This window comes from Sinocyclocheilus anshuiensis, unplaced genomic scaffold, assembly GCF_001515605.1.
Source record: "Sinocyclocheilus anshuiensis isolate Anshui unplaced genomic scaffold, SAMN03320099.WGS_v1.1 scaffold446, whole genome shotgun sequence".
In the NCBI taxonomy this organism is placed as follows: domain Eukaryota; kingdom Metazoa; phylum Chordata; class Actinopteri; order Cypriniformes; family Cyprinidae; genus Sinocyclocheilus; species Sinocyclocheilus anshuiensis.
Window position 1 is genome coordinate 401,244 of NW_015544247.1, and position 14,884 is coordinate 416,127.

Consider the following 14,884-nt stretch of genomic DNA (forward strand, 5'->3'; position numbering starts at 1 on the left):
GCGCGCACACACACACACACACACACACACACACACACACACACACACACGTGTGAAGCTGCATCCTACTGTGCCCAGGCTGGTGTATGGTTTGCATCTTTGGCCAGATTGCATCTGTTATGGCCACAGACAATTTATAACACATTTCTCCTCATCTTTTTCCCTCTTCAGACATTGCTGTTCTTATCTCTTCCCTCCTGTTTCAGCTCAGCTCTCGCTTCACTTGAGCCTAAAAACTACATCTCCCACAACCCTCCTGTGGGTTCTCTGTGATTTTATAATGCACCTAAAACAAATTTTTAGCCTGCTGCTTATTCAGTTCACTTCATTAAAATGAACTAAAGCTACATCGTAAATTTCACAACTTAATTTCATCATATTCAATCCACAGTTACTTAATCATTTTGTGATGACAACTAAAACTCCACAGTGTGTTTCTTGTTGCCAGCATGTTTTGGGAGCATAAATGTAAGACAATGTCTGAACAGTTTCTTCTTGCTTTATCATATATGTAATACATGTAGCAGGCTATCGTATGCTGTTGCTAGTATATTTTAATACTAATGCTTAATAAATGAAGCTGGAAGAACATAAAATAATTAAATAAGCCTTTAAAATGAACCTAATGATGTGGATTTAAAACTACTCCTACTCCAAACACAAGTTCCAAGTTTAGCAGCAGCCTAAACCATGACCACTGCATTTAGACCTAAACACACATGCACATTTTCCAAAGACACACACACAGAAGCTGTAGTGAAATGTACTGGGGAGTCTGGGAAACTCGCTTCACGAGTTCCTGTGACGTCTGTTTACAGCTTCGGTCGGTTTTTAGCTCTTCCTTGTTATTTCTGTACAGTGTGTACATGTGACATGTGCTTTTTGTTTATGTTGAGTCTTTAGCTTAACTAGAGCTAATCATTTTGACATCCACACATGGTTTTGAAAGCACAAAAACAGGCTTTTTGAAAATTCTCCCAGCATGCATCTCTCCCATTCTGTTAAACGTTACTCATTAAATCTGGCATACGGAAGATGTGCAAGCTATCCGCGTTCTCTTTCCTTCTCTTTTCTTTTTTCAATCTCTCAAAGGCGAATCCAGAAGTGATGAATCGTCTCCATTCCACCAAACTTTGTTTAGAACGAACAGACAAGCTGAGCAGGAAGTGATCCGCTAAACAGCCATGGGCCGCTACACACAGAAATCATTAAAACGCAGGGAAAGGAGCAGAAAGCACTAAACAGACAGTTATAGAGGGCCCGATTACAGAGCAGGAGGGCCCTGGCCTCAATTAGAGCCTGAATATATATGTAGTCTGGACTCTAATGAAAATGGAGCCTTGTGCCAGCCGTAATTTCCCCTATTGAGCAGATACAGGCAGCTGAAATCACAGGATTAATCTGTTCTCTCTCTCTTGGAGAAAAAGAGGCAAACGTTTCACTCTCTCCCTCCCTTCCTCCCTCTCTACCTCTCTCGTCCTTCGCTTTCATAAAACTGTTACCTGCAGCCATTGCTGAGTCATCCACTGGGGAGTAGATGGTTAGACCTGAATACTAATGACTCTGAAGCGTGAGTAGCAAGTGTGTGTTTATCTTTGCTCTTTAATCAACATTCCCAATCAATTGTGTGCGTGTGTGAACGTGTAGACTGGCACAGATTTCATGAGCTTCTTAAACAGGTTTTATGGGTGATGAAACAGAATTTCAGTTGTGTTTGATAATTCATGTGAGTCAAATGCTGTTTCACAACACTGAGTCATTTTAGTGTGTAACTAATGCTCTGAGCACACACACATACACAATAAATACATAAATAGTCTTGGTTTACACCCGTTTATGTCAGTTTGGACATGATTGGTTGATGCAGTCGTATGCTCACATGCACAAACACAAACTGAGACATGCTGTTATGTGTTTTGCATTTGTGTATACTGCTGTTTTAATCTGTTGTCGTCTTGCTTAAAGACATGTTTCACCCAAAAATGAAAATTCTCTCATCATTTATTCACCCTCAAGTTGTTTCAAACCTGCATGAATGAGTAAATGATGACAGAATATTCATTTTTGAGTGGACTATCCCTTTAAAAGTGCTTTTAGTTATGATTTAGCCAGACTTTCTCAAAATCAAACACAGAATGCCTGACAGATAGAGAGCGCATCCTGCAGTCACAGAAAAATTTCTTATCTCACAATTTCAGTGGCATTGCAACATAGTCTCATTGGAAAAAAGTGTGCCTCTACCTACATTAAAAAAAAAAAAACTCTAAAAACTTACCTATGCATACACCTCACTGCAGTTTCCAGCTTAAATGTACACTAGTGGCAGTAAAACACCAGGTTTTATTCCTTTTCCCATAAATATCATTACACATTATTGATTAATAAAGATTTATTTTCATGCGGTGTCCTCAAAACACTTTTGCCATGCTGAATGATTTGTAAACTAATACATTTTGACGTTTGCATCACTTAAACTAGCTCCATATGTATGGCTTTTCTAGCATAGTAAACATGCTCAGTAGCTCACCTGATAAAAGAGCTCAAAGACTTGTAGAAGCAAGTTAAAATGGCATTGTTGCTTCAGTAAATGTGTTTTTATTTCACATTTGCTTTTGTTAACACTATCGGTTTGTGTTTAGTGAAGGTAGTACGTTATTTTCAAATGCAATAGAGAACTAATCTTTTAGCGGCACTCTCTGGATAGTGCATTTCTGAACTGTCGTGATATGTACAACTAATGTAATAAAACAAACACACTTTTAGCGCCACTGGACATTTCCTCTCTTCCTCTCATTTCCATCAATGCAGTTTCTCATTCTGTGTCTCTTACATTATCCACTGCTTTTGTCTGGTGGCATTGATGGAGAGGATCATTTTATGAACAGCGGTGAGGTTTCGTCTTTTTATTACCTTTGTTTATTTTTTTCATTTCTGTTTCCAAAGACATTGGTGCTTCTATTCAATATTTTATTCACTAACAATGATGATGACATTTTAAACATTATCATAATAAAAATGTCAGATTCCTTTTACTGGCTAAGGCTCATTTTCTAACATTTTTATATACCTTAAATACACATTTAAACTAAATTGTAAGACTTTTCTGTAATATGACATAATTCAGATTGAGAGTTGATTTACAGGTCATATTTGCTTCAATATTTCTTCACTTTCTTCGCACATTGCATTTAACACACTGATTAAACTTTAATGGTCATGGTGAGTAGATGATGCCACGACTGGTGGACAATTGTAATTTGATGGATTGTATAAAGCATGGTACACTTTTTTAATGTGACTTTCATGTAACAGATAAGTAAATAATCTATTAGTTTTCATAAAAATCAACCCCTGGGATATAATAGTGCCTTTAGTAGAGTTTAACACAAGTGCCCCACACAACCTGCACCTACTTGCTCTCATACACTTACATGACAAGGGCAGAGTGTGATGTAAGAAAAAAATATAAACAGAATGAAAGAGAGAGATGGGTAATTGAAGAGAGAGAGATAGAGTGAGGAAGTGTGTGGTAGCCTCTGGTGGCCCATCTGTCTCTCTCGCTCTCATTCTGACTGATGTAATAAACTTGACTGCTCCTTATTCAGGCTTCCGTTTAATGTTGCAGCTCTGATTACACTCATAAGGCACACCTACTAAAAAAAAACACCTTTTAGAAAGCATGAAAGGACAGCTACTTTAGTCATGTGACCCCTGAGAGAGTTACAGAGGTCAGACGTTACTCAGGGAAGCTCTGCTGTTTACTGTACACTGGATCATTGTACTCAATGTGTTCATAAAAACCGACTTTCATGTATAAATGATGTGGGGAAAGTGGGAACCTAGTCTACAAATCTTTATATAGGGGCCAAAATGAACATTTTCCAAGTGTTGGTTGTGAATGAAAATGGGCTTCAGCAAGTAACTTTAATGTTTTTTTCTCTCCATACTTATATAAATATATATTCATTGTCTTAAACCATTATTATTAAGCCAATGATAATAAAAATAAAGTAATATTTAATATAATGTATACATATCATTTAATTATCATATTATATTGTAATATATTTACATTACATTACTTTTTACTTTGAATACACTTACAACGGAATAAAAGTATTAATTTCTTAAAAAAAAAAAACTTTTGAGCGGTAGTATATACATATTTAATGATATTTTAATGAAAATACAGTTGCATTTTGTTAGACCACTTATCTGAATGTTCGGGACGATGTTAGGGTCTACCGTGCTTATGAGCCTCTTTTTAGTACCAGGATGCATCCCTTTCTCTCTCTCACTAGAGCCCAAATAAAATCAAATAGTTTTATTAGTTTGCCTGTACAAATTACAATATTTCCTAAAAATGGAAACTATATATGGTCTTTCTCGCCATCTCTCCATATGATGAATGAGTTATATCAGTGTCCTGTGCCCCTCCACCTCCACGAATGCCCCAGTTTAGCAGCCAGGCAAAACCAGCTCTGCCTGGCACCCCATCAGTCATCACACACGCAGTGTAACACTGCAGGCACAAATAGAATCATGTCAGATAGCACGGGGCCAGGAAATATGAAAACAAATAGCCCTGTGTTTGGCTAATAGCTGTCATTTAAGCATCCACCCTGAGGGAGGAGAGAGAGGGAGAAGTGAGTCTGTGTCATGTGTACAGACGGTAATGAGGTGAGCAGCGAGAGGCTATTCCTTTATCACTACACCACTGATGAGGAGGGTAGTCATGTGGGACGGAGTGAAAAAACACATCCCGGCACAGGTCTCTCTCTCTCTCTTCCTGTCTTTCTAGCTCTCTTTGTCTTACTGTATGCTTTTTGCTTCTTTCTAGTGGTCTCTCTCCCTCACTATATTTATTTTTAACACTTATTTTGCAATATTTGAGTACGTGAACTTATTTAACGTGTCTGTATTTATGTAATGACGTTTAGAGTTGAAAAGTGAACAGTATTGGTTCAGCACAATGTTTTTGCTGGGCTCGAGAATAGTGTTTCATTTTTTGTCACATTGTCAAATAGGCACTAAAAATCAGAATTCAAGTTTTAAATGATGCCAGCGATGAAAGTTTTGACATTACTGACATCTAACAGTATTGCTTTCGTCACTCGTGGCAATTCATTTCCATAAAATTCTTCTAAACATCTACTTTTGTTTTCCTCATGTTAACATTCTGCTAAACATCTACTTTTGTGTTCCACGTAAGAAACTAAGTCGGATTTGGAACATTACATGAGCTTTCTTGGTACTAAATGTAGGATGACAGACTTAGACTCTAGCTTACAGAAAACCTCAATGTAACCTCAGTTTCCTCTTCCTTTTAAATAAAGGGCATCTGCTAGCAATAAAACAACATATGCGCTTATGTTGCCTTATACCGTACAGTACCCGGAACCATAACCGACATGGTTGACTAACTCTCGAACATGCTCGCACAGAATGAAAGATGGAATGTTTTAGCAGTTTTCTTGGTTTGGGAATCTGGAATCTGCTCCGCTTGAATGGGAACAAAAACATCTTATCTCTAATCTATCAAGTGATGTGGCAGCTGTCAGTGTAAAACAGTGTTTCTCAACCCTGGTCCTGGGCGCCCCCCAACACTGCTCATTTTGTATGTCTCCCTTATCTGACACACCCATTTCAGGTCCTGGAGTTTCTTCTAATGAGCTAATGAGTTGAATCAGGTATGTTTGATTAGGGAGACACACAAAATGTGCAGGGTTGGGGGGCGCCCAGGACCAGGGTTGAGAAACACTGGTGTAACAGGTTTGTTTTGACTTGGGTTCATACAGTAAGTTGTTTTGCTCTCAGAAGCTACCTTATTTCTCATGATTCCCTATGTGGTCCTGGAAAGTTGCTCTTTTTACAGAACACTAATTATAATTTATACACGAACCCCACACACATACACACACACTGGGCTTTATGTAAATAGCGCTCTTAAACTCTGCTGGTTAAGGAGGTGTGTTGTCCATAAACACACTGAGCTCCTGCCTGAAGACCCATAAAACACTCATTTACTGGCGAGCTGCACCTCTTCTCGTAACAGTGAGAGAGAGAACATAAACCCTCCAAACATTTTGTGTCACATAGCTTTAGATTTTAGTAAGAGGGAGTGAAAGAAAGACAGAGAAAGTGAGAACTTATCAGAGCGCTGGTGTCATGGTTGGGCTATGCATTTAATCACACTGACAGGCCATGGTTTCCTTTTCCGCCCTCCCTTTCCCCCCACAGCCAATCATATTAAAAAAATGAATAACCTCCACCAATGAAAGCCCCTGGAGTGGAATGGATTGGAATGCTAATAGGCCCCATGAGGGAGGTAGAGGAGTGGAGAGACGGATCAGATACTCCGTCTAAAGGCTCTTCATCCCACTAATGGAGGGAGCAGAGAGCAGTTTAACTCGTGGACACACGAGGAGAGGTTCAGAAGTGCTCCAGACCATTAATTCATTAGCGTGACATGCAGCTTACTGATCACTGTAAGGGAATACCAATCACAGCAAACACGGGGACAATAAAAGTTGGACATTTTAATATTTATTACATCTCAGCAAAAATATACAATTTAATTGGAAAGTGCTTAAAGTGTCCATTTTCTACACTTTCAATTTATTTTTATCAGAATTCCACTTGTAATGTTAGTCTTATTGTCGTAATCTAGTTTTATATGACCTTTTCTCTCTCTCTCTGATCTTTTCTCAGCTGGTTTTGCTGCTGTACCTTTAAAACATTCATATGTGACTTCCTTCTTTTGTGATTGGCTAACCACTCTGAATGTTGCATACTGGCATAGGTGATGCCATCAATTATTAGGACAGTCCCAGTTGCTAAATACTAAACAGAGGCTGATATAGACTGTAAATGGGCAACAAAGAAACTATTTTAAAGGGAAAAATGTTACAACTGATTGTTTTTTTTTTTTTTTACATTTTTGATAGATTTTTTTTCTCTCTAACCAAATACACTCAAAAATATTTAGGCCTAAGTTTAAGATACGAGTATTTGAATTGCTTATAAAATTTCCATCAATTTGAATGACACAGTTTTAACATAAATATACACCTGCACTTAATACAGGTACACTTAATGTGATGCATATTTGTCAGTCATTCATAACCGAAACAGGTAAGAAGCAGCATTTATTAAAATTACTGAATGAGCGTAATCTGTTCACTGTGAAAATAATTAAATGTATTGGAACAAGCAATAATTACTTAGCTAATATATGAAACTGAAACAAATTGGATTTGTTGATGATGAATATATAAACATGGTTTGATTGTATTAGTACTATTAAAGAAATCTTATTAGTTTCATTTACAAGCTTTGTTTAAGTTTTTGTTAAAACTGTGAATTAAATATGTTTGAGTGTAGGATATAGCAGGTCATACATTTATGTCAAATGCTTCAATTTAATTTATTTCTGTAAATAAATTTACAATTTCACCAATTATGGAAGTTACCTTGGAAATCAAATCCACAACAAAACAATATCATACCACAATATACACATACCACAATAATTGGCCAGTCATCATATCCATGGTAAATATTGTGGTATATGAGCATAGTAACCATCACTATACCATGGTGCAACCACAGTACTTTCCTGACTGCAGCAGGTCACTACAACAGACCCCAAAAACATCCTTTTACGGTGGTCTGAGAACATTTGGGGTGTTCACATATGCATGTTATATTGGTCTGAGACTTCCTGGAGTGTGTTAATGCCCTAAGATCTGGACTGTAGTTGAAGTATCGTCTGCTAAAGCTGTAGCCAGGGCAATGACTAGACTAACATGAAATAACCTCCCTTTCTTCCTAGCATGTTATACAGTATACTTCATTATAATGGGTCAAATCTGGGTTTAAAAACTCTCTTTATTTTCATAGAGAAATTCCTCTCATTCCCAGCTGTCTTGGGCCCCTGGCTCATCTTTCACAAACAGCAGCTCATCTCTTAGCATGTTACATGTAGAACATTTCCCCATTTCTGTCTGGATGTGAGTCTGTGTGTCTTTCAGCTTAATGCCTCTTTTTCTGGGAAGCTTAACACCATTTTTTACACAGCAGCAGCACCTCTTTCTTTGCTGTCAGGTCATTGCCTCATTCCCTCTTTTGCCCTTCTGTTGGCTTATTTGTTGCGCTATATCAAAAGAATAGGTTTGACGGTACATCCCATCTGTACATTTAACATTCCTTGTTTTAGCAACATTCACAAGGGATGTGGAAATAGTTATAGATTGGTGGGATTATATTGGTACACCCACTTCCTAACATTCAGGACCTCAACATAATGATTCAAACATTTATTTTTCTGTTTCTCCTTTTTTCTTTCCTTCGCATTTTCTATATGCGGCTTTAAAAAAAAAAGTCAATAAATATTTCTAAGCCATGAACCAAACCCATGAGTTCTGAGATGGATCACAACTTTTGTTTTGAAGCAAAAGAAAATCAAATAAATAAATAAATAAAACTTAAATGGGAATAAAACATAGAAAACAATGTACTTAAATTTTTTTATTTTAATTGATTTTTGTAAATATTTAATTATTGAAGTACTCATCCCATGAAGCACTGCGAATGATGCAATCATTATATTTTATTCTATTATAATCAACAATATTTTATAATATTTTAATAATGTTATCATTGTATAATAGACAGATAGATATATATAAAGTGTTTTGCAAAATCAGTGTATAATCCAAACAAGAAAATGGAACTCTGTCAATTTTTTTCTTCCAGGGCCCAACTGTTCTCTTTTTCTGCTTTGAGAAACAAATAATTCAAACAAATTAAAGTACTGTCATTGCATGTCATTGCATGGGCAACAATTGCCCATACAGCCATTATGAGTTGTAAATTAGCTATTCACATATGCACACCTGTTCACGGTGCAAAGGTACATTTCATCAAGCTGTTGGACATGAATATTAATGCTAGCACCATTAGCAGAGCTCACACAAGGTCAGGACCTGTGAGAGGAAACGCTGAGAACATTTAAAGAAAAAAAAAGAACATTTGTATGTATTATTTAGGGTGATCTCTAATTTGACATCTTTGTTTCTTGCTTTATGTATGTGTGTGTGTGTGTGTGTGTGTATGAGTACAGTAGGGTGCAGCGGCTTGTGTACGTCAGAGCTAGCTAGTGTATGTTTAAGCATATGCAGAGTGTTTAAGTGTATGTAAAGAACCACAGGTGTTTATTAGAATGTACAGTATGTGTGAGCTACATAATCTGCTAATAAGGTGCTAATGATAGAGATGACAGAGACAGAGATGATGCAGTTAGTGATGATGATGGGTGTGTATGACACACATTCTCTCATCATCTGTCACACACACATTAATTTTACTGACATTTTTAAATTAAAGCAGGTTTTTTTTTACTATTAGGATTTTGTGATGAGCAGTCATCTGAATTGTGTGTTCATTTTGACAGATTTACAAAGAGTTCTCTTGGTCCTTTTGCCTCAAGGTGTTGTTCTGTTTGTACTCTCTTTACACCCTGTCGGCCGTTAGCGGGAGTGAAATCCAATATCAACGTACTGTGTGTGGATCAGTCCAGTTTAAACTCAAACACAAGAACCATCAGTTCTCCAGCTGCTGCCCCAGTGCAGACGTCCAGCCCTGAACACGTCCAGAGAGAGACTGAGAAAGAGAAAAGGATTAGTTGTATAGACTGTGCCGTGGCGTGACAACCCTCTTGACGCCAACCTGTCTGCCTAGATGTGAAGAGGAAAGAGTAAGAGAGAAAGAATGGAGTAAGGGGTGAGAATAGAGGTGTGGAAAAGGAGTTGAAGAGGGCACGAGGAAAAGACACAGCTGTTGAAACTCATCTCACACTCACAATGAACAGATGAGAGAAAGAGAGAGAGGGAGAGTACAGACATAGTCTCACAGATGGAAGTGGATTTCTTCATGATTAACATTTTACTGAGAAATTTAAAGAGAAATATTTGTTCAAGACAAAATAACATTTCCCTAGTTCACAACCAGATTCAAATTTAAATGTACTTGCGTTGCCAGATTGTGACTAATATCTGGTCCATATTGCAACTTTATCTGGCCAAGAACCGCCCACTTACTTAGGAAGTGACTGTCTGACCATTTCATGTGACCAAACCAAGATTTTACATTTTTTTTTCGGTGTTTTTGGGTAAGTAAATCTGAAATGTATAGAAGCTTGAAAGATAATTACAGATTATATGAAAAAGTAATATCCCACAATATTACCTTTTTCCTTACAATTATGACTTTGTTCATCATATCTGTGTATTTATATCTCATATCTGCAATTTTATAGGCCTATCTCACAATGTGACTTCAGTTATTATGTTAATTTATATCTCACAGTTACGTTTTTCAATACATTACCATTCAAAAGTTTGGTATCAGTAAACATTTTTTTCAGCAAGGAAATATTAATAATGTTACAATTATTTAAAAAAAAAAACTGTTTTCAACATTAATAATAATATGAAATGTTTCTTGAGCAATAAATCAGCATATTCGGAATGATTTCTGATTTCGGTGACCCTGAAGATAAAATTGATTTTAAATTGTATTAATACTTCACAATATTATCGTTTTTACTGTGTTTTGATAAATTAAATATAGCTTTAGTCAGCATAAAAACAAATAATATCTCTCAAAACATAAAATCTTACTCACCCCAGACTTTTGAATGATATATTTATCATTATATAGTGTATATATTTTTAACCTTTAGGAAACTGGTCCCAAGGAAATGTGATATAACACCGAGAACAAAACAGAATGCACAAGTCTGGAGGAGTGTCCAACAAAACTTATTCAAAGATTGGATGCCATGAACCTTGTAAACTGGCAAATCCAGCCACTAATTATTGCTCAGAAATGCTCTTTGTCGCAGCCTGGGAACTTGTAAACACAACTTTGGTTCCTGGCAGATTGATAACAATCTATGTGCTTTGATTCCCAGAAATCGCATAAACCAGATTGTAATTTTTTTTTCTGAAAGCTCTTGCCATTTTCTCAGTGTTCTCAGAGGGTTAATAAGCAGTCCATAGATGTGCCGTCTGAGGCTGAGACAAAGTTTTTACAGAAAAATCTTAATCACTGATACAGAAATAGGTGTGTTTGTTTTTTAGTTGTTGTTTGTTTTTCTCAGTTATTTTTTAAAGGGGTGGTTGACTGTTTTTTTATAGGCTTGATTGTGTTTATGGGGTGCAGTCTAACGTGTTAATGCTTAGTTTGTTAAAAAAACGCATTATTTTTCACATAATTTACCTTTATTCCACACGGCTCTGCCCCTTCTCCTCTGAATGTGCTGATCATTTCCTGCTTTTATGAAGCCCCTCCCTCAGAAATACATGATGGGCTCTGATTGATTAGCTGGCCCAGTGTGTTGTAATTTGGCTAAACCGCCTCTAGCGTGCGTCTAATCGTGCCGCCCCTCAACATAGCGGCATGTGCTCCGGTTGTATTGTAAACAATGACGTCGTCTATATTGCTTATCAATTTGAGCCCGATTGAGACGCAGAGGATATTAGTGAAGAGGATCGCGCAGAACCTGTGCAAGCATGGCTTTTAATGGTAGGCCTAAGATTTTTGTTTATTGTTGTCTCATACTTTTAGATATGCTGTTATTTGTAAATGCTACTGCTTCTGTTAGCTTTTAATATACGGTTTTATTCTGATTAAAGCTTTAATACAGTTCGGCAACCGCACGCGCGTCTATGTATAACGCTTCTCATAGCTATAGTATGTGAAAATAAGTGTATTCACTGGTCTGATGATCTGAATGAGAGAGAGAATCGCAATCAACCACCCCTTTAAGGCAGTCTCTATCCGGGGGGTTATGGGTATGATTTTGGTTTCTGAAAGATGCTGAGTCCTCCTTCCTGCTTGAACTTCTCGCTACCCCTGAACTCTGTAGAATCGAAGCCTGGACTCCACATGATTCCAAACAGAAGCATATCTTTGCAGTTCATGCACAGATGGCAAATGAAGCTGTCCTACCTCTTCAAAGCATTCTCCATATACCTCTTTTCTTTAAAAGCCTCTGGTGAGGATTTTTTTTTCTGCTCAGACTCTCATTCTAACCCCCTACTTTCTCCTGCTCTGGTGAAAATAGATTGACAAAGATGCTGAGTGAGAGGGAGAGAAAGCGAAGGATGCCTGAAGGCAGGATTAACGGACAGAGTTGATTTTATTTTCCTTTGTTTGAGAGTCGGACTGATGTGTATGTGAAGCAGTGCCTGCAGTGTGATTGGCAGCTTTCTCTGGTTTGGCCCATGAGCCAAGCCACTTGAGCATGTTAGTACAGAATATATGCGGCATATGGGATACAACATTACACATCCACAGCAGACAATTGGTCACACCTTGGAAATGAGGGTCTGGGGTCCAGACAACATAGGGTGGTCTGTAGTATCTATTTTCAGATCCAAATGGACAATATACGACTTGACTAGTCAACAGGTGGGCCACATGAAGTCTTAAAGGGATAGTTCACCCAAAAATGAAATTTCTGTCATCATTTACATTTGCCATCATTTCATCAGCTGGAAGAAAATCGCTCTGAAAGTGATTCCAATTATATTGTTTCTCTGTGCCTTTATCATTGTAGCTGTGGTGTGAACCTGCTATTCTTTAATATTGAGAACGATTTTTAGAACTATCTTTATCTTTATCGTTATCTTTATAGTTATACTTGGGGCCAGATTTACTAAACAGGGCAAATTAGCGCGAGAGCGCGCAATTCCAAAAGAGCACCGATGGGCGTGGAAATTTCTTCGGGTGATTTACAGACAACATGCAAATTAAAGAACACAGACGCAACATCTCAATAACATATCGACCAACGCAATATACCAAGCACAGCGCAAATTAGCGTAGTCGCAAATAAGCAGAACTGATGCTCAACAGGTGCGGGTGATCTACTTACGACACAGGCGCAAAATAGTTTAAGACATGCTTTTTTTGGGTGTTAAATAATGGCGCAAATACCAGTAATTTGACATGCGCAAACGTTAGTAAATTGTGTTACGTGATTCATATACTCTCCTCCCATACAAATGCATATTCAGTTAGGTCAGGCGCTAAAATAACTGTGTCCACGCCTTTTCAGCGCTAATTCTTCACTGTGCGTCTTTAGTAAATCCTGACAGTACTATTTTAACGCCAAAAGACGGTTTGCTCTGGTGCAAGCTGTTAGTAAATCTGGCCATAACTATGACTTTTGCCTCAAACTCTTAATTTGCTGCTTATTAATAGTTAGTAAGGTAGTCGTTACGTTTAAATATTCAGTAGGATTAGGGATGTAGAATATGGTCATGCAGAATATGTGATTTATAAGTACTAATAAACAGCAAATATGTTAATAATATGCATGCTAATAAGCAACTAGATAACAGTGAGAACTGGTCCCTATACAAAAGTTTTACCCAGTTACCTGCATATTCGACAGTACTATTTTAATGCCAAAAGATGGTTTGCGCCCTTGGTGTGAACAGGCCTTAAGTGTGGATCAATAAAACTGCCATTTTGTAACTGATAAAGGATTTGATTTTAGCTAAGAATCTAATTATAAAAGACAAAAATATTATGTTATTGCAATCAGATTTTATAGGTTTCACATTCACAGCTTTTCCCATTCAAGTTGACAGAAGCTGCACTAGGAATAACTAAGGTGGCCACCGAGCTGCTTAAAAAGGCCTGTTTGTGTACAGATGAGCATATTAACACACCACAAGACCTTTGTACTAATATTTTATTGACTGGCTGTGCGTTTTGAGACCTGTATGAGGAAGTTGTGTAGGGAGAACATGGAAACGATCCACAAGTCTGGCAGATGAAGACATATAGTTACACAGACTTTAGACAGACAACACACACTCACACATGCTAGAAGAGAGAGACTTCCTACTTACCTGCTCTCTTTCCATCTGTCATCCTTTCCTTGAGCAGGAAGGAGAGACAGAGAGGTGCATGTGTGTGTGTTTAGACTTCTGGTGTAATTGGGCCTGTGACCTCAGAAGGAAGCTTGTTTGATAGGTAACGGGTGAGCTTGTGTGTATGTGTGATGCTGGAGGAGTGTGAACATATTGATTTGTGTGTGTGTGTGTGTGTGTGTGTGTGTGTGTGCGTGCTGTAGCTTACCCAGTGATTGATGGGTTTCTCTAATGTCAGGTCAGAGAGCGGCAGAGATATGCACAAGAACATCCGGTAAACACACACATTCCTCCTCCTGATGAATTATTCGAGATTTGTTCACACACTCCTGCTGAATATCTTTAACAGTCATTAGATCTGCGAGTATGTGTGTGTGTGTGTGTGTGTGTGTGTGTGTCTTCCACACTTTATTAGGGCTTTTAAACTTTTAAACATCACAAAGTGTGCTAATGTGATGCAATGTGTTTGTGTTGTGTGCAGAAAACTCAGGTGACGGTATTGACTACAGCCAGCAGAAGAGGGAGAACATCGGAGACCTGATTCAGGAGACGCTGGAGGTGTTTGAACGCTACGGGGGCGAGGACGCCTTCATCAACATCAAATACATGGTGCCCACCTACGAGTCCTGCCTTCTCAACTAAATGGAATGGAGAACTCACTCACAAACACACAAACACAGTCTTATACAAACATGTAAACACACCCACCTTATGTTACAAACCTAATTTTGGACTTTATTAAAGTCATAATGCAGATGTTATGAGTCTGTGCACAACGGCTGTCTGTATTAGAGAAGACACACACACACACAGCTTCCTGTGAATATAAACAGACACAGGTAGCTCAGGGGCCAATAAATCTCTCGACTGCAACTAACCTGCATTTCATTTTCATTCTGTAAGGAATTATCAAAAGAGAAAGGCAGAAAATGCGC

The 14,884-nt window shown here is 37.8% G+C and overlaps 1 protein-coding gene across 2 annotated transcripts in view; it reads left to right on the top strand.

The window, feature by feature from the left end:
- The window catches only part of LOC107697704 (parkin coregulated gene protein homolog), a 109,578-nt gene extending 94,694 nt beyond the window's left edge, over positions 1–14,884 (top strand). For both annotated transcript variants that reach the window (XM_016498504.1, XM_016498505.1), the window contains exon 5: positions 14,431–14,884. In XM_016498504.1, the coding sequence (XP_016353990.1) occupies positions 14,431–14,591 (161 nt within the window). In that variant the 3' untranslated portion in view covers positions 14,592–14,884. The remainder of the gene's footprint in view (positions 1–14,430) is intronic.